The sequence below is a fragment of the Coloeus monedula genome (assembly GCF_965178545.1).
Source record: "Coloeus monedula genome assembly, chromosome: 37".
NCBI classification, from domain to species: domain Eukaryota; kingdom Metazoa; phylum Chordata; class Aves; order Passeriformes; family Corvidae; genus Coloeus; species Coloeus monedula.
Window position 1 is genome coordinate 1,907,359 of NC_138817.1, and position 25,859 is coordinate 1,933,217.

The 25,859-nt window shown below is 62.5% G+C and overlaps 1 protein-coding gene across 1 annotated transcript in view; it reads left to right on the top strand.

Annotated features, from left to right (window-relative positions):
• The first annotated feature begins 2,924 nt into the window (after positions 1-2,924).
• Positions 2,925-25,859, top strand: part of LOC309584197 (integrin alpha-X-like) — a 47,657-nt gene continuing 24,722 nt past the window's right edge. The window contains exons 1-16 of the mRNA XM_082300142.1: positions 2,925-2,993; positions 5,882-5,999; positions 6,096-6,199; positions 6,310-6,374; positions 6,697-6,811; positions 6,905-7,035; positions 9,262-9,407; positions 9,478-9,631; positions 11,117-11,267; positions 11,380-11,453; positions 12,172-12,319; positions 13,928-14,067; positions 15,315-15,452; positions 16,290-16,496; positions 19,173-19,303; positions 23,152-23,309. Coding sequence (XP_082156268.1) covers positions 2,948-2,993; positions 5,882-5,999; positions 6,096-6,199; positions 6,310-6,374; positions 6,697-6,811; positions 6,905-7,035; positions 9,262-9,407; positions 9,478-9,631; positions 11,117-11,267; positions 11,380-11,453; positions 12,172-12,319; positions 13,928-14,067; positions 15,315-15,452; positions 16,290-16,496; positions 19,173-19,303; positions 23,152-23,309 — 2,026 coding nt within the window. The 5' untranslated portion in view covers positions 2,925-2,947. The remainder of the gene's footprint in view (positions 2,994-5,881; positions 6,000-6,095; positions 6,200-6,309; positions 6,375-6,696; positions 6,812-6,904; positions 7,036-9,261; positions 9,408-9,477; positions 9,632-11,116; positions 11,268-11,379; positions 11,454-12,171; positions 12,320-13,927; positions 14,068-15,314; positions 15,453-16,289; positions 16,497-19,172; positions 19,304-23,151; positions 23,310-25,859) is intronic.

The following is a 25,859-nucleotide window of genomic DNA, read 5'->3' on the forward strand; positions in this document are numbered from 1 at the left end:
GGTAACGCGCCTCATTTGCATGGCCACGCCCCGTGATTTGCGTGGTCACGCCTCGTGATTTGCATAGCCACGCCCTTCGGGGGGGGGGTGCCGGGCGGGGGTGATGTCATCGGTTCGGCGGAGTGGTCACGCCCCTTTTATGCAAATTGGGGGGTTGGGGAGGGGGTTGTTTGCATAACCACGCCCCTTTGGGGGGGTGGGAACACCTGGATCAGGTGAGGGGGAACATCTGGATCAGGTGAGGGAGGAGGATGGGAACACCTGGATCAGGTGAGGGGGGAACATCTGGATCAGGTGAGGGGGGAACATCTGGATGGGGGGGGGCGGGAACACCTGGATCAGGTGAGGGGGGAACACCTGGATCAGGTGAGGGGGGAACACCTGGATCAGGTGGGGGGGGATCAGAACACCTGGATCAGGTGAGGGGGAACATCTGGATGGGGGGGGCGGGAACACCTGGATCAGGTGAGGGGGGAACACCTGGATCAGGTGAGGGGGGGTGGGAACACCTGGATCAGGTGAGGGAGGAACATCTGGATCGAGGGGGGGTGGGAACACCTGGATCAGGTGGGGGAGGGGGATGGGAACATCTGGATCAGGTGAGGGGGGTGGGAACATCTGGATCAGGTGAGGGGGGAACATCTGGATCGAGGGGCGGTGGGAACACCTGGATCAGGTGGGGGAGGGGGATGGGAACATCTGGATCAGGTGAGGGGGGTGGGAACACCTGGATCAGGTGAGGGGGGATGGGAACACCTGGATCAGGTGAGGGGGGAACATCTGGATCAGGTGAGGGGGGAACATCTGGATCAGGTGAGGGAGGAGGATGGGAACACCTGGATCAGGTGAGGGGGGAACACCTGGATCAGGTGAGGGGGGAACATCTGGATCAGGTGGGGGGGGGATCAGAACACCTGGATCAGGTGGGGGGGGGATCAGAACACCTGGATCAGGTGAGGGGGAACATCTGGATGGGGGGGGCGGGAACACCTGGATCAGGTGAGGGGGGAACACCTGGATCAGGTGAGGGGGGGTGGGAACACCTGGATCAGGTGAGGGGGCAACATCTGGATCGAGGGGGGGTCGGAACACCTGGATCAGGCGGGGGAGGGGGATGGGAACATCTGGATCAGGTGGGGGAATGGGAACATCTGGATCAGGTGAGGGGGGAACACCTGGATCAGGTGGGGGGGGAACACCTGGATCAGGTGGGGGAGGGGAACATCTGGATCAGGTGGGGGGATGGGAACATCTGGATCAGGTGGGGGGGGTGGGAACATCTGGATCAGGTGAGGGGGGATCAGAACACCTGGATCAGGTGAGGGGGCAACATCTGGATCGAGGGGGGATGGGAACACCTGGATCAGGTGGGGGGGGATCAGAACACCTGGATCAGGTGAGGGGGCAACATCTGGATCGAGGGGCGGTGGGAACACCTGGATCAGGCGGGGGAGGGGGATGGGAACATCTGGATCAGGTGAGGGGGGGACATCTGGATCAGGTGGGGGGAACATCTGGATGGGGGGGATGGGAACATCTGGATCAGGTGGGGGAGGGGTCCCGGTTGGGGGGGGAGGGGTCCCGGGTCAGTGGGTGGGGGAGGGGCGGGCCGGTGACCGTCCCGTGTCCGGCCGCAGTGTCCGGTCAGCAGCGCGGGGGGGGTGGGGGATGGGATGGACAGAGGGACGGGTGGACAGGGGGAGGGGTGGACAGATGGACAGATGGACACGTGGACGGGAGAATGGAGGGATGGACGGGTGGACAGTAGGGATGGACAGACGGACAGTAGGGATGGGTGGACAGATGGACAGATGGACGGACGGACAGGCGGATGGGTGGACAGTAGGGACGGATGGACAGATGGACAGTAGGGACGGATGGACAGGTGGACAGTAGGGACGGATGGACAGGTGGACAGACGGACAGGTGGACAGCAGGGACGGACGGATGGACAGATGGACAGTAAGGAGGGATGGATGGACAGATGGACAGACGGACAGGTGGACAACAGGGACGGACAGATGGACAGACGGACAGGTGGACAGACGGACAGGTGGACAGCAGGGACGGACAGATGGACAGACGGACAGGTGGACAGACGGACAGACGGACGGACAGACGGACAGACGGACAGGTGGACAGCAGGGACGGACGGACGGACAGACGGACAGACGGACAGGTGGACAGCAGGGACGGACAGACGGACAGATGGACAGACGGACAGGTGGACAGGTGGACAGACGGATAGGTGGATGGATGGACAGGTGGACAGTAGGGATGGATGGACAGGTGGACAGACAGACAGACGGACAGCAGGGACGGACAGGTGGACAGACAGACAGACGGACAGACGGACAGGTGGATGGATGGACAGGTGGACAGTAGGGATGGATGGACAGGTGGACAGACGGACAGACGGACAGCAGGGACGGACAGACGGACAGGTGGACAGGTGGACAGACGGATAGGTGGATGGATGGACAGGTGGACAGATGGACAGCAGGGACGGACGGATGGACAAGTGGACAGCAGGGACGGACAGACGGACGGATGGACAGACGGACAGACGGACAGCAGGGACGGACGGACGGACAGACGGACACACAGCCAGCCCGATGGACAGCTGACCCCTCCCCCGCTGCCCCCCCCCCCCCGCCCGGCCCATCCCCCCACGGGATGTGGCTCCTTCCGCCCCGAGGGGGGGGGGGGGGAGGGGAGAGGGGTGACTCCGCCGATGACGTCACCGCGGTGACCACAAGGGCGTGGCCGGAGGGGGGGGAGGGGGGAGCACCCCAAACTGCCCCTCCCCCACCCCCAGCGCCGCTTTCGGGGCCGCTTCTTCCCAAAAACTTCACACCCCTCCCCCACCCCCCCTCCCGCGCCCCTCCCCCACCCTCACCTTCCTGCCCCTCCCCCCGCACCCCCCAACTTCTGCTTCGGAGCCGCGATGGCCCCGCGGGCGCTGCCGCTCGCCCTGGGGCTGCTGGCCACGGGTGGGGGGCGACCCCCGGGCCAGGGGGGCTCGGGGGGGGCTGGGGGGGGGGTTGGGTTTTGGGGTGGGTTTGGGTGGGTTTGGGGTGGATTTGGGGGGACTTTGAGGTGAGTTTGGGTGGGTTTGGGGTGGATTTGGGGTGGATTTTGGGGGTTTTGGGTGGGTTTGGGGGGACTTTGAGGTGAGTTTGGGGGGACTTTGGGTGGATTTTGGGTGAGTTTGGGTGGGTTTGGGTGGATTTTGGGGGGTTTGGGTGGATTTTGGGTGAGTTTGGGGGGTTTGGGTGGATTTTGGGTGAGTTTGGGGTGGATTTTGGGTGGATTTTGGGGGTTTGGGGTGGGTTTGGGGGGACTTCGAGGTGAGTTTGGGGGGTTTGGGTGGATTTTGGGTGGGTTTTGGGTGGGTTTGGGGTGGATTTGGGGTGGATTTTGGGGGTTTTGGGGTGCTTTGGGGGGGGTTGGAGGTGGTTTGGGGTGGATTTGGGGTGGATTTTGGGGGTTTTGGGTGGGTTTGGGGGGACTTCGAGGTGAGTTTGGGTGGGTTTGAGGTGGGTTTGGGTGGATTTTGGGTGAGTTTGGGGGGACTTTGAGGTGAGTTTGGGGGCTTTGGGTGGGGTTTTGGGTGGATTTGGGTGGATTTTGGGTGGGTTTGGGGTGGATTTTGGGGGTTCTGGGTGGGTTTGGGGGGGTCTTTGAGGTGAGTTTGGGGGGTTTGGGTGGGTTTGAGGTGGATTTTGGGGGTTTTGGGTGGATTTTGGGGGTTTTGGGTGGGTTTGGGGGGACTTCGAGGTGAGTTTGGGGGGTTTGGGTGGGGTTTTGGGGGGTTTGAGGTGGTTTTGGGTGGATTTGGGGTGGATTTTGGGTGGATTTGGGGGGTTTTGGGTGGGTTTGGGGGGACTTTGAGGTGAGTTTGGGGTGGATTTTGGGGGCTTTGAGTTGGATTTTGGGGGCTTTGAAGTGGGATTTGGGGTCCAGGTGGGCTTTGGGTGGATTTGGGTGGATTTTGGGTGGGTTTGAGGTGGGTTTGGCGGGGTTTTGGGTGGATTTGGGTGGATTTGGGGGGACTTTGAGGTGGATTTTGGGGGCTTTGAGGTGGGATTTGGGGTCCAGGTGGGCTTGGGGTGGGGTTTTGGGTGGGTTTGAGGTGTTTTTGGGGTGGATTTTGGGGTCCAGGTCAAATTTTGGGGCCTTTGAGGTGGTTTTGGGTGGGTCTGAGGTGGATTTTGGGGTCCAGGTGAGATTTTGGGGGCTTTGAGAGGTTTCGAGGTGGGTTTGGGGTGGATTTTGGGGGGACTGAGGTGGGATTTGGGATCCAGGTGGGGTTTGGGTGGGTTTGAGGCGAGTTTGGGGTGGATTTGGGGGGTTTTGGGTGGGTTTGGGGGGGCTTTGAGGTGAGTTTGGGTGGGTTTGGGGTGGCTTTGAGTTGGATTTTAGGGTTTTGAGGAATTTTGAGGTGGTTTTGGGTGGGTTTTGGGGTCCGGGTGGAGTTTGGAGTGGTTTTGGGTGGGTTTGGAGTGGTTTTGAGTTGGATTTGGGGGTTTTGAGGAATTTTGAGGTGGTTTTGGGTGGGTTTTGGGGTCCGGGTGGAGTTTGGAGTGGTTTTGGGTGGTTTTGAGTTGGATTTTGGGGTTTTGAGGAATTTTGAGGTGGTTTTGGGTGGGTTTTGGGGTCCGGGTGGAGTTTGGAGTGCTTTTGGGTGGGTTTGGAGTGGTTTTGAGTTGGATTTTGGGGTTTTGAGGAATTTTGAGGTGGTTTTGGGTGGGTTTTGGGGTCCGGGTGGAGTTTGGAGTGGTTTGGGGTGGGTTTGAGTTGGATTTGAGTTGGATTTTGGGGTTTTGAGGAATTTTGAGGTGGTTTTGGGTGGGTTTTGGGGTCCGGGTGGAGTTTGGAGTGGTTTTGGGTGGGTTTGGAGTGGTTTTGAGTTGGATTTTGGGGTTTTGAGGAATTTTGAGGTGGTTTTGGGTGGGTTTTAGGGTCCGGGTGGAGTTTGGAGTGGTTTTGGGTGGGTTTGGAGTGGTTTTGAGTTGGATTTTGGGGTTTTGAGGAATTTTGAGGTGGTTTTGGGTGGGTTTTGGGGTCCGGGTGGAGTTTGGAGTGGTTTTGGGTGGGTTTGAGTTGGATTTTGGGGTTTTGAGGAATTTTGAGGTGGTTTTGGGTGGGTTTTGGGGTCCGGGTGGAGTTTGGAGTGGTTTTGGGTGGGTTTGGAGTGGTTTTGAGGTGGATTTTGGGGTTTTGAGGAATTTTGAGGTGGTTTTGGGTGGGTTTTGGGGTCCGGGTGGAGTTTGGAGTGGTTTTGGGTGGGTTTGGAGTGGTTTTGAGTTGGATGTTGGGGTTTTGAGGAATTTTGAGGTGGTTTTGGGTGGGTTTGGAGTGGTTTTGAGTTGGATTTTGGGGTTTTGAGGAATTTTGAGGTGGTTTTGGGTGAGTTTTGGGGTCCGGGTGGAGTTTGGAGTGGTTTTGGAGTAGTTTTGAGTTATATTTTGGGGTTTTGAGGAATTTTGAGGTGGTTTTGGGTGGGTTTTGGGGTCCGGGTGGAGTTTGGAGTGGTTTTGGGTGGGTTTGGAGTGGTTTTGAGTTGGATTTTGGGGTTTTGAGGAATTTTGAGGTGGTTTTGGGTGGGTTTGGAGTGGTTTTGAGTTGGATTTGGGGGTTTTGAGGAATTTTGAGGTGGTTTTGGGTGAGTTTTGGGGTCCGGGTGGGTTTGGAGTGGTTTTGAGGTGGATTTTGGACCATTTGAGGTGGATTTTGGGCCCCAGCTGTGAATTTTGAGGTCCGGGCGACATTTTGGGCCTCGGGGTGGGGATGGAGCTCACGAGGCACCAATTTGGGGTGGGGAGGGGTCCCCCTGAACCGTCCCCCCCCCCTTTTTTTTTGTGCCCCCTCCCCCCAGTCCTGCTCTCCTGTGGCGGCTCCGGGCTGGACGTGGAGACCCCGCTGGTTTTCCACGGCGACCCCGCCGGCGCTTTCGGCACCAGCGTGGCCCAGTTTGGCACCAGTGACGACGGCTGGTAAAGCGGGGAGGGGGTCCCTGGCATGGGGAGGGGGTCCCCGACCCCCCCTACCCCAAACCAGCCCCCCCACCCACCCCCGTTGCCCACCCCAAGGGTCCTGGTGGGAGCCCCCCTGGAGCGCGGCGGTGCCAACGAGACCGGGGCCATTTATCGCTGCCGCTTCCAGTCGGGAAAGTGCCAGAAGGTTCCGGTCACCGGTGAGAGACCCCCTCCCCAAAAATCGACACCCTCTCCTCCCACCCCCCAAAAACCCCAAGGAGAAGGGGTGGTGGTGGGGTGGGGGGGGTCTCATCCCGTGGCCTTCCAGGACCTCCCGGAGCGGTCAACTCATCCCTGGGGCTGGCGCTGGCGGCCGGAGACGGCGGGGTGCTGGTGAGGGGCGACCCCCAAACTGGTTTGGGGAACTGGGAGCGGGTTTGGGGTGAAATCGAGGGCGCTGAACCCCAAATTCGCGGTGTGGTTTTGGGGGTTGGTTTTTGTTTTTTTTTTTTTTTTTTTTTCCCCCCGGGAGGTTCCGCCCCCAAAATCGGGGGTTTTCGGTGGTTTCTTTGGAGCTCGGACCCCCAAATCGATGTTCCCGAGGGACTTCGCGGGGGGTTTTGCCCTGGAATTGGGTCTTTTCGAGGCGAAATCGAGGCCGGTGACCCCCCAAAATGTGGCTTGTCCCTCCCCCTCCCCCCCTCCACCCCGCCAGGCCTGCGGCCCCACCTCCCCCCAGGCCTGCGGGGTCAATGTCCACCTCAACGGCTTCTGCGTCCACCTGGACTCGGCCCTGCAGCCGCTCCGGCGCCTCCCGGACGCCTTCCCAGGTACGGGGGGGTGACCCCGGGGGCGGCCGCGCCGGGGACCCCCCGGTCCCGCCTGACCTTGGGGCCGTGTCCACCCCACCTCTGTCCGGCCAGAGTGTCCCAAGAGCTCCATGGACATCGCGTTCCTCATCGACGGCTCGGGCAGCATCGCCGCCCATGAGTTCAACACCATGAAGACGTTCATCGTGGAGGTCATGAAGCGCTTCCAGGGCGCCGACGTCCAGGTAATGGCCCGGGCGCCGGCCGCGAGCCCCCAGTGGTCATCGGTCATCTTGGGTCACTCAGATCCGTTGACATCGAGTGGTGACCCCTCCATGGCCATTGGTCATCTTGGGTCATTCAGAGCTCCATTGACATCGAGTGGTGACCCCTCCATGGCCTTTGGTCATCTTGGGTCACTCAGCTCTGTTGACATCGAGTGGTGACCCCTCCATGGCCATTGGTCATCCTGGGTCACTCAGCTCTGTTGATGTTGAGTGGTGACCCCTCCATGGCCTTTGGCCATCCTGGGTCACTCAGCTCCGTTGACATCGAGTGGTGACCTCTCCATGGCCATTGGTCATCCTGGGTCATTCAGCTCTGTTGACATCGAGTGGTGACCCCTCCATGGCCATTGGTCATTCTGGGTCACTCAGCTCCGTTGACATCGAGTGGTGACCTCTCCATGGCCATTGGTCATTCTGGGTCACTCAGCTCCGTTGACATCGAGTGGTGACCCCTCCATGGCCTTTGGTCATCTTGGGTCATTCAGCTCCATTGACATCGAGTGGTGACCCCTCCATGGCCATTGGTCATCTTGGGTCATTCAGCTCTGTTGATGTTGAGTGGTGACCCCTCCATGGCCTTTGGTCATCTTGGGTCATTCAACTCCATTGACATCGAGTGGTGACCCCTCCATGGCCATTGGTCATCCTGGGTCACTCAGCTCTGTTGACATCGAGTGGTGACCCCTCCATGGCCTTTGGTCATCCTGGGTCATTCAGAGCTCCATTGACATCGAGTGGTGACCCCTCCATGGCCATTGGTCATCCTGGGTCATTCAGAGCTCCATTGACATCGAGTGGTGACCCCTCCATGGCCTTTGGTCATCTTGGGTCATTCAGAGCTCCATTGACATCGAGTGGTGACCCCTCCATGGCCATTGGTCATCTTGGGTCACTCAGCTCCGTTGACATCGAGTGGTGACCCCTCCATGGCCTTTGGTCATCTTGGGTCATTCAGAGCTCCATTGACATCGAGTGGTGACCCCTCCATGGCCATTGGTCATCCTGGGTCATTCAGAGCTCCATTGACATCGAGTGGTGACCCCTCCATGGCCATTGGTCATCCTGGGTCATTCAGCTCTGTTGACATCGAGTGGTGACCCCTCCATGGCCATTGGCCATCCTGGGTCATTCAGCTCCATTGACATCGAGTGGTGACCCCTCCATGGCCATTGGTCATCCTGGGTCACTCAGCTCTGTTGACATCGAGTGGTGACCCCTCCATGGCCATTGGTCATCTTGGGTCACTCAGCTCCGTTGATGTTGAGTGGTGACCCCTCCATGGCCATTGGTCATCTTGGGTCACTCAGCTCCGTTGACATCGAGTGGTGACCTCTCCATGGCCATTGGTCATCCTGGGTCATTCAGCTCTGTTGACATTGAGTGGTGACCCCTCCATGGCCATTGGTCATCCTGGGTCACTCAGCTCTGTTGACATCGAGTGGTGACCCCTCCATGGCCATTGGTCATCTTGGGTCACTCAGCTCCGTTGATGTTGAGTGGTGACCCCTCCATGGCCGTTGGCCATCCTGGGTCATTCAGAGCTCCATTGACATCGAGTGATGACCCCTCCATGGCCATTGGTCATCTTGGGTCATTCAGCTCCGTTGATGTTGAGTGGTGACCCCTCCATGGCCTTTGGTCATCTTGGGTCATTCAGAGCTCCATTGACATCGAGTGGTGACCCCTCCATGGCCATTGGTCATCCTGGGTCACTCAGCTCCGTTGACATCGAGTGGTGACCCCTCCATGGCCATTGGTCATCCTGGGTCACTCAGCTCTGTTGACATCGAGTGGTGACCCCTCCATGGCCATTGGTCATCCTGGGTCACTCAGCTCTGTTGATGTTGAGTGGTGACCCCTCCATGGCCTTTGGCCATCCTGGGTCACTCAGCTCCGTTGACATCGAGTGGTGACCTCTCCATGGCCATTGGTCATTCTGGGTCACTCAGCTCTGTTGACATCGAGTGGTGACCCCTCCATGGCCATCGGTCATCTTGGGTCACTCAGCTCCGTTGACATCGAGTGGTGACCCCTCCATGGCCATTGGCCATCCTGGGTCACTCAGCTCTCTTGGTGCTCACCTTTGACCACCCGATGCCCCTTGCCCATCTCGGGGGCTCCGGGGTGACCTTTCTGCCGGTCAGCCCCGGTCACCGCCGCTCACGCCGCTGTCCCCCCGGCCAGTTCTCCCTCACCCAGTTCTCCCACCTCCTGCACGACCACTTCGACTTCCGCACCTTCCGGCACTTTCCGAACCCGGCGGTGCTGCTGAGGAGAGTCCAGCAGCTCCATGGCCTCACCTACACGGCCACGGCCATCCAGCACGTCCTGTGAGTGCCCCGCGGCCCCTCCCGGCCCCGCCGCGGCCGCGCCCAGCCCCGCTGACCGCTCGCCCGGCAGGCGGCACATGTTCGTCCCCGGCCGGGGCGCGCGGGCCGGCGCCCGGCGGATCCTGATCGTGGTCACGGACGGGGAGAAGGTCGACGACAAGCTCGACTACTCGGACGTCATCCCGCTGGCCGAGAGCATGGCGGTCACTCGCTACGCCATCGGGGTGAGGCGCCGCGCCTGGCGGCTCGGGCCGGTCGATGGCTCTGCCTGTCTGTCCATCCCACCTGTCTGTCTGTCCATCCGTCCATCCATCCATCCCACCTGTCTGTCTGTCCATCTGTCCATCCATCCGTCCATCCCACCTGTCTGTCCGTCCATCCCACCTGTCCATCTGTCCATCCCACCTGTCCGTCTGTCCATCCCACCTGTCCATCCGTCCATCCCACCTGTCTGTCTGTCCATCCCACCTGTCTGTCCGTCCATCCCACCTGTCCATCTGTCCGTCTGTCCATCCGTCCATCCATCCATCCCACCTGTCTGTCCGTCCATCCCACCTGTCCATCTGTCCGTCTGTCCATCCGTCCATCCATCCGTCCATCCCACCTGTCTGTCCATCCGTCCATCCATCTGTCCATCCCACCTGTCTGTCTGTCCATCCGTCCATCCATCCGTCCATCCCACCTGTCTGTCCATCCCACCTGTCCATCTGTCCATCCATCCATCCATCCATCCCACCTGTCCACCTGTCTCTCTGTCCATCCATCCCACCTGTCCATCTGTCCATATGTCGATCCCACCCATCCATCCCACCTGTCCATCTGTCCATCCGTCCACCTGTCCATCCATCATCCATCCATCCATCATCCATCATCCATCCATCCATCATCCATCATCCATCCATCCATCATCCATCATCCATCATCCATCCATCCATCCATCCATCCATCATCCCTCCATCATCCATCCATCCATCATCCCTCCATCATCCATCCATCCATCATCCATCCATCCATCATCCATCATCCATCATCCATCATCCATCCATCATCCATCATCCATCATCCATCATCCATCATCCATCCATCATCCATCCATCCATCATCCATCCACCCATCCATCCATCATCCACCTGTCCATCCATCCATCCATCCATCCATCATCCATCCATCCATCCATCCATCATCCACCTGTCCATCCATCCATCCATCCATCCATCATCCATCCATCCATCATCCATCCATCCATCCATCCATCCATCATCCACCTGTCCATCCATCCATCATCCATCCATCCATCATCCATCCATCATCCATCCATCCATCCATCCATCATCCATCCATCCATCATCCATCCATCCATCATCCATCATCCATCCATCATCCATCCATCATCCATCCATCATCCATCCATCCATCATCCATCATCCATCCATCATCCATCCATCATCCATCCATCATCCATCCATCCATCATCCATCATCCATCCATCCATCATCCATCCATCCATCATCCATCCACCCATCCATCCATCATCCACCTGTCCATCCATCCATCATCCATCCATCCATCCATCATCCATCCATCCATCACCCATCCATCCATCCATCCCACCTGTCCATCCATCCATCCCACCTGTCCATCCATCCATCCATCATCCACCTGTCCGTCCATCCGCCCGTCCCCCCGTCCATCCCACCCATCCCCCGCAGGTGGGCAGCGCCTTCCAGACGCCCGACGCCCAGGCCGAGCTCCTCGAGATCGCCTCCAGCCCCGGCCGCGACCACGTCTTCCGCGTGGACAACTTCGACGCGCTGGGGGACATCCAGAACCAGCTGCAGGAGAAGATCTTCGCCATCGAGGGTACCGGGGGAGGGGGGCTGCACCTCCTGGTGACCAGGAAGTGACCAGGAGGTGGCCAGGAAGTGACCAGGAGGTGGCCAGGAGGTGACCAGGCCGCCGGCCCCTCCCGCAGGCACCCAGAGCGCCCACAGCAGCTCCTTCCAGCTGGAGATGGCCCAGGAGGGCTTCAGCGCCCTGGTGACGCCCGTAGGTGTCCCCTGCTGGCCTTGGGGGGCCCGGGGGGGGGTCCCTGGGAGGGTCCCGATGTCCTCAGGAGGGTCCCAATGTTCCCATGAAGGTCCCAATGTCCCCGGGAGGGTCCCAATGTCCCCAAGAGGGTCCCGATGTCCTCAGGAGGGTCCCAATGTCCCCAGGAGGGTCCCAATGTTCTCAGGAGGGTCCCAATGTTCCCATGAAGGTCCCGATGTCCCCATGAGGGTCCCAATGCCCCCAAGAGGGTCCCGATGTCCTCAGGAGGGTCCCAATGTCCCCGGGAGGGTCCCAATGTCCCCATGAGGGTCCCAATGTCCTCAGGAGGGTCCCAATGTCCCCGGGAGGGTCCCAATGTCCCCATGAAGGTCCCGGTGTCCCCAAGAGGGTCACAGTGTCCTCAGGAGGATCCTGATGTCCCCAAGAGGGTCCCAATGTTCCCAGGGGTGTCCCCAGGAGGGTCCCGATGTCCCCAGGAGGGTCCTGGTGTCCCCAGGAGTGTCCCCATGAAGGTCCCAATGGCCCCAGGGGTGTCCCCAGGACAGTCCTGGTGTCCCCAGGAGGGTCCCGATGTCCCCGTGAGGGTCCTCAAGAGGGTCCCAATGTCCCCAGGAGGGTCCCCAAGAGGGTCCCAATGTCCCCAGGACGCTCCCTGACCGCTGTCCCCCCCCATCCCCATCCCCCATCCCCCATCCCCCATCCCTTACTGGTGCAGGACGGGCCCGTACTGGGAGCTGTGGGCGCCTACGACTGGTCCGGGGGGGCCTTCGTCTATGGCGGGGGAGGGGCGCCCACCTTCGTCAACGTGTCCCGAGACCTCGGCGACCTCGGTGACCTCGGGGACATGAACGACGCCTACCTGGGTACGGCTGGGGAGCGCTGGGGTTTCAGCACAAATCCCCCCAAAATTCAGCACAAATCCCCCCAAAATTCAGCACAAATCCCCCCCAAATTCAGCGCAAATCCTCCCCGAAATTCAGCACAAATCCCCCCAAATTCAGCGCAAATCCCCCCAAATTCAGCACAAATCCCCCCCAAATTCAGCACAAATCCCCCCCAAATTCAGCGCAAATCCCCCCAAATTCAGCGTAAATCCCCCCAAAATTCAGCGCAAATCCCCCCCAAATTCAGCGCAAATCCCCCCGAAATTCAGCGCAAATCCCCCCAAAATTCAGCGCAAATCCCCCCGAAATTCAGCACAAATCCCCCCCGAAATTCAGCGCAAATCCCCCCTGAAATTCAGCGCAAATCCCCCCCAAATTCAGCGCAAATCCCCCCCAAATTCAGCGCAAATCCCCCCAAAATTCAGCGCAAATCCCCCCCAAAATTCAGCACAAATCCCCCCCAAATTCAGCGCAAATCCCCCCCCAAATTCAGCGCAAATCCCCCGAAATTCAGCGCAAATCCCCCCGAAATTCAGCGCAAATCCCCCCCAAATTCAGCGCAAATCCCCCCCAAATTCAGCGCAAATCCCCCCAAATTCAGCACAAATCCCCCCGAAATTCAGCACAAATCCCCCCCAAAATTCAGCACAAATCCCCCCAAATTCAGCGCAAATCCCCCCCAAAATTCAGCGCAAATCCCCCGAAATTCAGCACAAATCCCCCCAAATTCAGCACAAATCCCCCGAAATTCAGCGCAAATCCCCCCCAAATTCAGCACAAATCCCCCCCAAAATTCAGCGCAAATCCCCCCCAAATTCAGCACAAATCCCCCCCGAAATTCAGCGCAAATCCCCCCCAAATTCAGCGCAAATCCCCCCAAATTCAGCACAAATCCCCCCAAATTCAGCACAAATCCCCCCCAAATTCAGCGCAAATCCCCCGAAATTCAGCGCAAATCCCCCCCAAATTCAGCACAAATCCCCCCAAAATTCAACCCAAAACCCCCAAAATTCACCCCAAAATCCCCCCAAAATTCACCTCGAAATCCCCCCGAAATTCACCCCAAAGCCCCCAAAATTCACCCCAAAATCCCCCCAAAATTCACCTCAAAATCCCCCCGAAATTCACCCCAAAAGCCCCTGAAATTCACCTCAAATTCCCCCAAATCCATCCCAAATCCACCCCAAACCCCCCCAAATTCACCCCAAAATCCCCCCGAGATTCACCCCAAAAGCCCCCAAAATTCACCTCAAACCTCCCAAAATCCACCTCAAAACCCCCCAAAATCCCCCCAAAACACACCTAGACCCTGAAATTCACCCCAAACCCCCCAAAATCCCCCCAAAACCCCCCCAAATTCCCCCCCAAACCCCTCCTGGACCCCAAAATCCAGCCCAAATCCCCCCAAAATCCACACCAAATCCCCCAAAATCCCACCTAGACCCCAAAATCCACCCCGAACCCCTCCCAAATCCACCCCAAAACCCCCCAAAATCCACCCCAAACCCCTCCTGGACCCCAAAATCCACCCCAAATACCCCAAAATCCCCCCCGGACCCCCCCAAACCCCACCCGTGCCCCCCCCAGGTTACTCGGTTGCCTCCGTGGCCCTCGGGGGCTCGCGGGGCCTGGCCCTGGGAGCCCCCCGGTTCCGCCACCTCGGCCGCGTCCTCGTCTTCGCCCCCGGGGCCACCTGGAAGCTCCTGGCCGAGGCCACCGGGCCCCAGGTGAGCGCGGGGGGGTCCTGGGGGGTCCTGGGGGGGTTTTGGGGGGGTCCTGGGGGCACCTGGGGGGGTCCTGGGGAGATTCTGGGGGCACCTGGGGGGTTCTGGGGGGGTTTTGGGGGGTTCTGGGGGATCCTGGGGGGTCCTGGGGGGTCCTGGGGGGGTCCTGGGGGCACCTGGGGGCACGTGGGGGATTCTGGGGGGGTTCTGGGGGGGCACTTGGGGGGTTCTGGGGGGTCCTGGGGGGATTCTGGGGGGTCCTGGGGGGGTCCTGGGGGCACCTGGGGGGGTCCGGGGGGGGTTTGGGGGGGTCCTGGGGGGTCCTGGGGGGTCCTGGGGGGGTCCTGGCGGCACCTGGGGGGTTCTGGGGGGTCCTGGGGGGTCCTGGGGGGGTTTTGGGGGGGTCCTGGGGGGGTTCTGGGGGCACCTGGGGGGTCCTGGGGGGGTTTGGGGGGGTCCTGCGGGGGTCCTGGGGGGGTTTGGGGGGGTCCTGGGGGCACCTGGGGGGTTCTGGGGGGCTCCTGGGGGGTCCTGGGGGCACCTGGGGGGGTCCTGGGGGGGTCCTGGGGGGGTTTGGGGGGGTCCAGGGGGGTCATGGGGGGGTCCTGGGGGCACTTGGGGGGTCCTGGGGGGGTCCGGGGGGGGTCGGGGGGGGTCCTGGGGGGGTTTTGGGGGGTCCTGGGGAGGTTTGGGGGGGTCCTGGGGGGTCCTGGGGGCACCTGGGGGGTCCTGGGGGGATTTTTGGGGGGTTCTGGGGGGGTCCTGGGGGCACCTGGGGGGTCCTGGGGGGGTTTGGGGGGGCACCTGGGGGGTCCGGGGGGGTTCGGGCGGGGTCCTGGGGGGGTTTTGAGGGGGTCCTGGGGGGGTCCTGGGGGCACCTGGGGGGTCCTGGGGGGGTTTGGGGGGGGTTTGGGGGGTCCTGGGGGCACCTGGGGGGTCCTGGGGGGTCCAGGGGGGTCCTGGGGGCACCTGGGGGGTCCTGGAGGGGTTTTGGGGTGTCCTGGGGGGGTCCTCGGGGCTTCTGGGGGGGCACCTGGGGGGTTCTGGGGGGTCCTGGGGGCACCTGGGGGGGTCATGGGGGGGTCCTGGGGGGTCGTGGGGGGCACTTGGGGGGTCATGGGGGGTTGTGGGGGGTCCTGGGGGATCCTGGGGGGTCCTGGGGAGGTCCTGGGGGTCCTGGGGGGGTTTTGAGGGGTTCTGGGGGGGTCCTGGGGGGGTTCTGGGGGGTCTCACCCCTCCCCTCCCCCCAGGTGGGTTCCTATTTCGGGGCCGCGCTGTTGCCGCTGCAGCCCCGCCCGGGGGCGGCCCCGGCGCTGCTCGTGGGGGCCCCGCTGTTCTACGGGGGGGGCGGCGGCGGCCGCGTGGACGTCTGCGAGGTCAGCGGGAAGGTGAGGCACAGCTGGGCACAGCTGGGCACAGCTGGGCACACCTAGGAACTCACCTGGCCACACCTGGGCACAGCTGGGCACAGCTGGGCACACCTGGGGGCACCTGGGCACACCTGGGGGCACCTAGGAACTCACCTGGGCACAGCTGGGCACAGCTGGGCACACCTGGGCACACCTGGGGGCACCTAGGAACTCACCTGGCCACACCTGGGTACACCTGGGGCCACCTGAGCACACCTGGGCACACCTGGGCACACACCTGGGCACACCTAGGAACTCACCTGGCCACACCTGGGCACACCTGGGCACACCTAGGAACTCACCTGGCCACACCTGGGCACAGCTGGGCACACCTAGGAACTCACCTGGCCACAGCTGGGCACACCTGGGCACACCTGGGCACACCTGGGGGCACCTAGGAACTCACCTGGCCACACCTGGGTACACCTGGGGACACCTGAGCACACCTGGGCACAGCTGGGACACACCTGAGCACACCTGGGCACACCTGGGCAAACCTGGGGGCATCTGGGGGCACCTGGGGGCACCTGAGCACACCTGGGCACACCTGGGCACACCTGGGCACACCTGGGACACAGCTGGGCACTCACCTGGGCACTCACCTGGGCACAGCTGGGCCACACCTGGGGGCACCTGGGCACACACCTGGGCACACCTGGGCACACACCTGGGCACACCTGGGCACAGCTGGGACACACCTGGGACATACCTGGGACACACCTGGGCACACCTGGGCACTCACCTGGGCACACCTGAGCACACCTGGGCACACAGCTGGGCACAGCTGCCTGACCCCGCCCGTCTCACCTGTGCCAGGGCCGTCACCTGCGGTGCCGCCAGACGCTGCGGGGCCACGCCGGGCACCCCCTGGGGCGCTTCGGGGCCAGCCTGGCTCACCTGGGCGACCTGGACGGGGACGGCTGGGCCGAGGTGGCCGTGGGGGCGCCCCTGGAGGACGAGGGCCGGGGGGCCGTGTACCTGTTCCGGGGCTCCCGCACGGGGGTCAGCGGCCGCGACGGGCAGGTGAGGCCTCACCTGGGCACAGCTGGGCACAGCTGGGCATCACCTGGGCATCTCCTGGGCATGGGGACTCACCTGGGCACGGGGGCTCACCTGGGCATCACCTGGGCACACCTGGGCACGGGGGCTCACCTGGGCATCACCTGGGCATCACCTGGGCACAGCTGGGCACAGTTGGGCATCACCTGGGCATCTCCTGGGCATCACCTGGGCACACCTGGGCATCTCCTGGGCACGGGGCTCACCTGGGCATGGGGCTCACCTGGGCATCACCTGGGCACACCTGGGCACGGGGCTCACCTGGGCATCACCTGGGCATCACCTGGGCACAGCTGGGCACAGTTGGGCATCACCTGGGCATCTCCTGGGCATCACCTGGGCACACCTGGGCATCTCCTGGGCACGGGGCTCACCTGGGCATGGGGCTCACCTGGGCATCACCTGGGCACACCTGGGCTCACCTGGGCACGGGGCTCACCTGGGCATGGGGACTCACCTGGGCATCACCTGGGCACACCTGGGCTCACCTGGGCACGGGGCTCACCTGGGCATGGGGCTCACCTGGGCATGGGGCTCACCTGGGCATCTCCTGGGCACGGAGGCTCACCTGGGCATGGGGACTCACCTGGGCATCACCTGGGCACGGGGCTCACCTGGGCACAGCTGGGCACGGGGCTCACCTGGGCACGGGGGCTCACCTGGGCATCACCTGGGCACACCTGGGCACACCTGGGCATCTCCTGGGCACGGGCCTCACCTGGGCATCTCCTGGGCACGGGGCTCACCTGGGCATGGGCCTCACCTGGGCACGGGGCTCACCTGGGCATCTCCTGGGCACGGGGCTCACCTGGGCATGGGCCTCACCTGGGCACGGGGCTCACCTGGGCATCACCTGGGCACACCTGGGCATCACCTGGGCATGGGGCTCACCTGGGCACGGGGCTCACCTGGGCATCACCTGGGCTCACCTGGGCTCACCTGGGCACGGGGCTCACCTGGGCATGGGAGCTCACCTGGGCACACCTGGGCATCACCTGGGCATGGGACTCACCTGGGCATCACCTGGGCATCACCTGGGCACGGGGCTCACCTGGGCATCACCTGGGCTCACCTGGGCATCACCTGGGCACGGGGCTCACCTGGGCACGGGGCTCACCTGGGCACACCTGGGCACACCTGGGCACACCTGGGCACACCTGGGCATCACCTGGGCACAGGGCTCACCTGGGCATGGGGCTCACCTGGGCATGGGGCTCACCTGGGCATCACCTGGGCATCACCTGGGCATCTCCTGGGCACGGAGGCTCACCTGGGCATGGGGACTCACCTGGGCACACCTGGGCATCACCTGGGCACGGGGCTCACCTGGGCTCACCTGGGCATCTCCTGGGCATGGGGCTCACCTGGGCACGGGGCTCACCTGGGCACACCTGGGCACACCTGGGCTCACCTGGGCATCACCTGGGCATGGGGGCTCATCTGGGCACACCTGGGCATCACCTGGGCACACCTGGGCACACCTGGGCATCTCCTGGGCACGGGCCTCACCTGGGCATGGGCCTCACCTGGGCATGGGGCTCACCTGGGCATCTCCTGGGCACGGGGCTCACCTGGGCACACCTGGGCATGGGGCTCACCTGGGCATGGGGCTCATCTGGGCACGGGGCTCACCTGGGCACACCTGGGCACACCTGGGCACGGGGCTAACCTGGGCATGGGAGCTCACCTGGGCATGGGAGCTCACCTGGGCACGGGGCTCACCTGGGCATCACCTGGGCTCACCTGGGCATCACCTGGGCATGGGGCTCACCTGGGCATGGGGCTCACCTGGGCATGGGGCTCACCTGGGCACGGGGCTCACCTGGGCATCACCTGGGCTCACCTGGGCATCACCTGGGCACAGGGCTCACCTGGGCATGGGGCTCATCTGGGCACGGGGCTCACCTGGGCACACCTGGGCACACCTGGGCATCACCTGGGCACAGGGCTCACCTGGGCATCACCTGGGCACGGGGCTCACCTGGGCATGGGGCTCATCTGGGCACGGGGCTCACCTGGGCACACCTGGGCACACCTGGGCATCACCTGGGCACACCTGGGCTCACCTGGGCACGGGGCTCACCTGGGCACACCTGGGCATCACCTGGGCACACCTGGGCATCTCCTGGGCACGGGCCTCACCTGGGCATCACCTGGGCATGGGGCTCACCTGGGCACACCTGGGCACGGGGCTCACCTGGGCATGGGGCTCATCTGGGCACGGGGCTCACCTGGGCACACCTGGGCACACCTGGGCATCACCTGGGCACACCTGGGCTCACCTGGGCACGGGGCTCACCTGGGCACACCTGGGCATCACCTGGGCACACCTGGGCATCTCCTGGGCACGGGCCTCACCTGGGCACACCTGGGCATGGGGCACACCTGGGCACACCTGGGCATCACCTGGGCACACCTGGGCACACCTGGGCATGGGGCACACCTGGGCACACCTGGGCATCACCTGGGCACACCTGGGCACACCTGGGAACACCTGGGCACGGGGCACACCTGGGCACACCTGGGCATCACCTGGGCACACGTGGGCACACCTGGGCATCACCTGGGCACACCTGGGCACACCTGGGCACACCTGGGCACGGCGCTCACCTGTCCCCTCCGCCCCTGCCCCGCCCCCAGCGCATCCCGGGCTCGGCGTTCCCGTCCCGGCCGCGTTTCTTCGGCCAAGCCCTGAGCGGGGGCCGGGACCTGAGCGGGGATCGGCTGCCGGACGTGGCCGTGGGGGCGCAGGGCCAGGTGCTGCTGCTCAGGTGAGCCCAGGTGACCCCAAACCCCCAAAAAAACACCCCAAAAACACCAAAAACCACCCCAAAACCACCCCGGAACCTCCAAAAAACACCCAGGAACCCCCCAAAACCACCCCAAACCCACCCCGGAACCCCCAAAAAACACCCCAAAACCACCCCGGAACCTCCAAAAACCACCCCGGAACCTCCAAAAAACACCCAGGAACCCCCAAAGCCACCCCAAAACCACCCCGGAACCCCCAAAAAACACCCCAAAACCCCCAAAAAACACCCCAAATCCACCCCGGAACCCCCAAAAAACACCCAGGAAACCCCAAAAACCACCCCAAAATCCACCCCAAACCCCCCCAAACCCCTCTCAGGCCACCCCAAACCCCCTCAGGTGACCCCAAACCTCTCCCAGGTGGCCCCAAACCCCCCTCAGGTCACCCCAAACCCCCCAAACCCACCCAGGCCACCCCAAACCCCTCTCAGGTGACCCCAAACCCCCTCAGGCCACCCCAAACCCCTCTCAGGCCACCCCAAACCCCCCTCAGGTGACCCCAAACCCCTCTCAGGCCACCCCAAACCCCCCTCGGGTGACCCCAAACCCCCTCAGGCCACCCCAAACCCCCCTCAGGTGACCCCAAACCCCCTCAGGCCACCCCAAACCCCCATCAGGTGACCCCAAACCCCCCTCAGGCCACCCCAAACCCCCCTCAGGTGACCCCAAACCCCCTCAGGCCACCCCAAACCCCTCTCAGGCCACCCCAAACCCCCCTCAGGTGACCCCAAACCCCTCTCAGGCCACCCCAAACCCCCCTCAGGCCACCCCAAACCCCCCTCAGGTCACCCCAAACCCCTCTCAGGTGACCCCAAACCCCCCTCAGGCCACCCCAAACCCCTCTCAGGTGACCCCAAACCCCTCTCAGGTGACCCCAAACCCCCTCAGGCCACCCCAAACCCCTCTCAGGTGACCCCAAACCCCCCTCAGGTGACCCCAAACCCCTCTCAGGCCACCCCAAACCCCTCTCAGGCCACCCCAAACCCCTCTCAGGTCACCCCAAACCCCCCTCGGGTGACCCCAAACCCCCCTCAGGTGACCCCAAACCCCTCTCAGGCCACCCCAAACCCCTCTCAGGCCACCCCAAACCCCCCTCAGGTGACCCCAAACCCCTCTCAGGCCACCCCAAACCCCTCTCAGGTGACCCCAAACCCCTCTCAGGTCACCCCAAACCCCCCTCAGGTCACCCCAAACCCCTCTCAGGTCACCCCAAACCCCCTCAGGTGACCCCAAACCCCCCTCAGGTGACCCCAAACCCCTCTCAGGCCACCCCAAACCCCTCTCAGGTGACCCCAAACCCCCCTCAGGTGACCCCAAACCCCTCTCAGGCCACCCCAAACCCCTCTAAGGTGACCCCAAACCCCTCTCAGGCCACCCCAAACCCCTCTCAGGTGACCCCAAACCCCTCTCAGGCCACCCCAAACCCCTCTCAGGTGACCCCAAACCCCTCTCAGGTCACCCCAAACCCCCCTCAGGTCACCCCAAACCCCTCTCAGGTCACCCCAAACCCCCTCAGGTGACCCCAAACCCCCCTCAGGTGACCCCAAACCCCTCTCAGGCCACCCCAAACCCCTCTCAGGTGACCCCAAACCCCCCTCAGGTGACCCCAAACCCCTTTCAGGCCACCCCAAACCCCTCTAAGGTGACCCCAAACCCCTCTCAGGCCACCCCAAACCCCTCTCAGGTGACCCCAAACCCCTCTCAGGCCACCCCAAACCCCTCTCAGGTGACCCCAAACCCCTCTCAGGTCACCCCAAACCCCCCTCAGGTGACCCCAAACCCCCCTCAGGTGACCCCAAACCCCTCTCAGGTGACCCCAAACCCCTCTCAGGTCACCCCAAACCCCCCTCAGGTCACCCCAAACCCCTCTCAGGTGACCCCAAACCCCCTCAGGCCACCCCAAACCCCCCTCAGGTGACCCCAAACCCCCCTCAGGTCACCCCAAACCCCTCTCAGGTGACCCCAAACCCCCCTCAGGTGACCCCAAACCCCCCTCAGGTGACCCCAAACCCCCTCAGGCCACCCCAAACCCCTCTCAGGTGACCCCAAACCCCTCTCAGGCCACCCCAAACCCCTCTCAGGTGACCCCAAACCCCTCTCAGGCCACCCCAAACCCCTCTCAGGTCACCCCAAACCCCCCTCGGGTGACCCCAAACCCCCCTCAGGTGACCCCAAACCCCTCTCAGGTCACCCCAAACCCCTCTCAGGTGACCCCAAACCCCTCTCAGGTGACCCCAAACCCCCTCAGGCCACCCCAAACCCCTCTCAGGTGACCCCAAACCCCCCTCAGGCCACCCCAAACCCCCCTCAGGTGACCCCAAACCCCTCTCAGGTCACCCCAAACCCCCCTCAGGTGACCCCAAACCCCTCTCAGGTGACCCCAAACCCCCCAAACCCCCCTCAGGTGACCCCAAACCCCCTCAGGTCACCCCAAACCCCTCTCAGGTGACCCCAAACCCCCTCAGGTGACCCCAAATCCCCCTCAGGCCACCCCAACCCCCCTCAGGTCACCCCAAACCCCCCAAACCCCTCTTAGGTGACCCCAAACCCCCTCAGGTGACCCCAAACCCCCCTCAGGTGACCCCAAACCCCCTCAGGTCACCCCAAACCCCCCTCAGGTGACCCCAAACCCCCTCAGGCCACCCCAAACCCCTCTCAGGCCACCCCAAACCCCCTCAGGTGACCCCAAACCCCTCTCAGGCCACCCCAAACCCCCCCAGGTGACCCCAAACCCCCTCAGGTGACCCCAAACCCCCCTCAGGTGACCCCAAACCCCCTCAGGCCACCCCAAACCCCTCTCAGGTGACCCCAAACCCCCTCAGGTCACCCCAAACCCCCTCAGGTCACCCCAAACCCCTCTCAGGTGACCCCAAACCCCCCTCAGGTGACCCCAAGCCCACTCAGGTGACCCCAAACCCCCCTCAGGCCACCCCAAACCCCCCAAACCCCCCTCAGGTGACCCCAAACCCCTCTCAGGCCACCCCAAACCCCCCCAGGTGACCCCAAACCCCCTCAGGTGACCCCAAACCCCCCTCAGGTGACCCCAAACCCCCTCAGGCCACCCCAAACCCCTCTCAGGTGACCCCAAACCCCCCTCAGGTGACCCCAAGCCCACTCAGGTGGCCCCAAACCCCCCTCAGGTCACCCCAAACCCCCCAAACCCCTCTCAGGTGACCCCAAACCCCCTCAGGCCACCCCAAACCCCCTCAGGCCACCCCAAACCCCTCTCAGGCCACCCCAAACCCCTCTCAGGTGACCCCAAACCCCCCTCAGGTGACCCCAAACCCCCTCAGGTCACCCCAAACCCCCTCAGGTGACCCCAAACCCCTCTCAGGTCACCCCAAACCCCCCTCAGGTCACCCCAAACCCCCTCAGGTGACCCCAAACCCCCCTCAGGCCACCCCAAACCCCTCTCAGGTGACCCCAAACCCCCTCAGGTGACCCCAAACCCCCCTCAGGTGGCCCCAAACCCCTCTCAGGTGACCCCAAACCCCCTCAGGCCACCCCAAACCCCCCCAGGTGACCCCAAACCCCTCTCAGGCCACCCCAAACCCCCTCAGGTGACCCCAAACCCCCCTCAGGTGACCCCAAACCCCTCTCAGGCCACCCCAAACCCCTCTCAGGTCACCCCAAACCCCTCTCAGGCCACCCCAAACCCCCTCAGGTGACCCCAAACCCCCCTCAGGTGACCCCAAACCCCTCTCAGGCCACCCCAAACCCCTCTCAGGCCACCCCAAACCCCCTCAGGTGACCCCAAACCCCCCTCAGGTGACCCCAAACCCCCCCAGGTGACCCCAAACCCCCCCAGGTCGCAGCCGCTGCTGAAGGTCACCGTGGCCGTGACGTTCGATCCCCGGGTGGTCCCGGCCAGCGCCTTCGAGTGCCCCGAGGGCGAGGAGCTGCAGGGGCCGCTGGCCACGGCCCAGATCTGCTTCGTGGGGGCCAAAAAGACCCCGGACAGCTTCGGTGAGAGCCCCCGGAACCCCCCAAAATCCACCCGGGGAGCCCCGAAAATCCCAAATTCCACCTCGAACCCCCGGGTCCCGGCGGGACCCAGTAAAGCCACAGCCGGGCGCCCCGAAATCCGCCCAAAATGACCCCAAAATCCACCCAGAATGACCCCAAATCCCACCTGGGCGCCGAAATCCACCCCAAATCCCCCAAAATCCCCTCAAATCCACCCCCAAATCCCCCCCAAATCCCCCCAAATCCCCCCAAAATCCCCCAAAATCCCCCCAACATCCCCCAAAATCCCCCAAAATCCCCCCAAAATCCCCTCCAGGCTCCCAAATCTCGGCCTCGCTCCACTTCCGAGCCGAGCTCGACCCCAAAATCCCCCCAAAATCCTCCCAAATCCCCCCAAATCCCCCCAAATCCCCCCAAAATCCCCCCAAAATCCCCCAAAATCCCCCCAACATCCCCCAAAATCCCCCCAAATCCCCCCAAATCTCCCCCAAATCCCCCCAAATCCCCCCAAAATTCCCCCAAATCCCCCCAACATCCCCCCAAAATCCCCCCAACATCCCCCCAAAATCCTCCCAAATCCCCCCAACATCCCCCCAAAATCCCCCCAAATCCCCCCAACATCCCCCAAAATCCCCCCAAATCCCCCCAAAATCCCCCCAAATCCCTCCCAGGCTCCCAAATCTCGGCCTCGCTCCGCTTCCGAGCCGAGCTGGACCCCAAAATCCCCCCAAATCCCCCCAAATCCCCCCAAAATCCCCCCAAATCCCCCCAAAATCCCCCCAACATCCCCCCAAATCCCCCCAAATCCCTCCCAGGCTCCCAAATCTCGGCCTCGCTCCGCTTCCGAGCCGAGCTCGACCCCAAAATCCCCCCAAAATCCCCCCAACATCCCCCCAAAATCCCCCAAAATCCCCCCAAATCCCCCCAAAATCCTCCCAAATCCCCCCAACATCCCCCCAAAATCCCCCCAAATCCCCCCAAAATCCCCCCAAAATCCCCCAAAATCCCCCCAAAATCCCCCAACATCCCCCCAAATCCCCTAAAATCCCCCCAAATCCCCCAAAATCCCCCCAAATCCCCCCAAAATCCCCCCAAATCCCCCAAAATCCCCCCAAAATCCCCCAAAATCCCCCCAAATCCTCCCAAAATCCCGCCAAAATCCCGCCAAAATCCCCCAAATCCCCCCAAATCCCCCCAACATCCCCCAAAATCCCCCAAAATCCCCCCAAAATCCCCCCAAATCCCCCCAAAATCCCCCCAAATCCCCCCCAGGCTCCCAAATCTCGGCCTCGCTCCGCTTCCGAGCCGAGCTCGACCCCAAAATCCCCCCAAAATCCTCCCAAATCCCCCCAAAATCCCCCCAAATCCCCCAAAATCCCCCCAAATCCCCCAAAATCCCCCCAAAATCCCCCAAAATCCTCCCAAATCCCCCCAAAATCCCCCCAAATCCCCCCCAAATCCCCCAAAATCCCCCAAAATCCCCCCAAATCCCCCCAAATCCACCCCCAAATCCCCCAAAATCCCCCCAAATCCCCCCCAGGCTCCCAAATCTCGGCCTCCCTCCGCTTCCGAGCCGAGCTGGACCCCAAAATCCCCCCCAAAATCCTCCCAAATCCCCCCAAAATCCCCCCAAATCCCCCAAAATCCTCCCAAATCCCCCAAAATCCCCCCAAAATCCCCCCAAATCCCCCCAAAATCCCCCAAATCCCCCAAAATCCCCCCAAAATCCCCTCAAATCCCCCAAATCCCCCCAAAATCCCCCCAAATCCCCCCAAAATCCCCCCAAATCCCCCAAAATCCCCCCAAAATCCCCTAAAATCCCCCCAAATCCCCCCAAAATCCCCCCAACATCCCCCAAAATCCCCCCAAAATCCCCCCCAAATCCCCCCAAATCCCCCAAAATCCCCCCAAATCCCGCAAAATCCCCCCAAAATCCCCTCCAGGCTCCCAAATCTCGGCCTCGCTCCGCTTCCGAGCCGAGCTCGACCCCAAAATCCCCCCCAAATCCTCCCAAATCCCCCCAAAATCCCCCCAAAATCCCCTCAAATCCCCCCAAATCCCCCAAAATCCCCCCCAAATCCCCCCAAATCCCCCCAAAATCCCCCCAAATCCCCCCCAGGCTCCCAAATCTCGGCCTCGCTCCGCTTCCGAGCCGAGCTGGACCCCAAAATCCCCCCAAAATCCCCCCCAAATCCCCCCAAATCCCCCCAAATCCCCCAACATCCCCCAAAATCCCCCCAAATCCCCCCAAAATCCCCCCAAATCCCCCAAAATCCCCCCAAAATCCCCCAAAATCCTCCCAAAATCCCCCAAAATCCCCCCAAATCCCCCCAAAATCCCCCCAAAATCCCCCCAAATCCCCCCAAAATCCCCCCAAATCCCCCCAAAATCCCCCAAAATCCCCCAAATCCCCCCAAAATCCCCCAAAATCCCCCCAAATCCCCCCAAAATCCCCCAAAATCCCCAAAATCCCCCCAAATCCCCCCCAGGCTCCCAAATCTCGGCCTCGCTCCGCTTCCGAGCCGAGCTGGACCCCAAAATCCCCCCAAA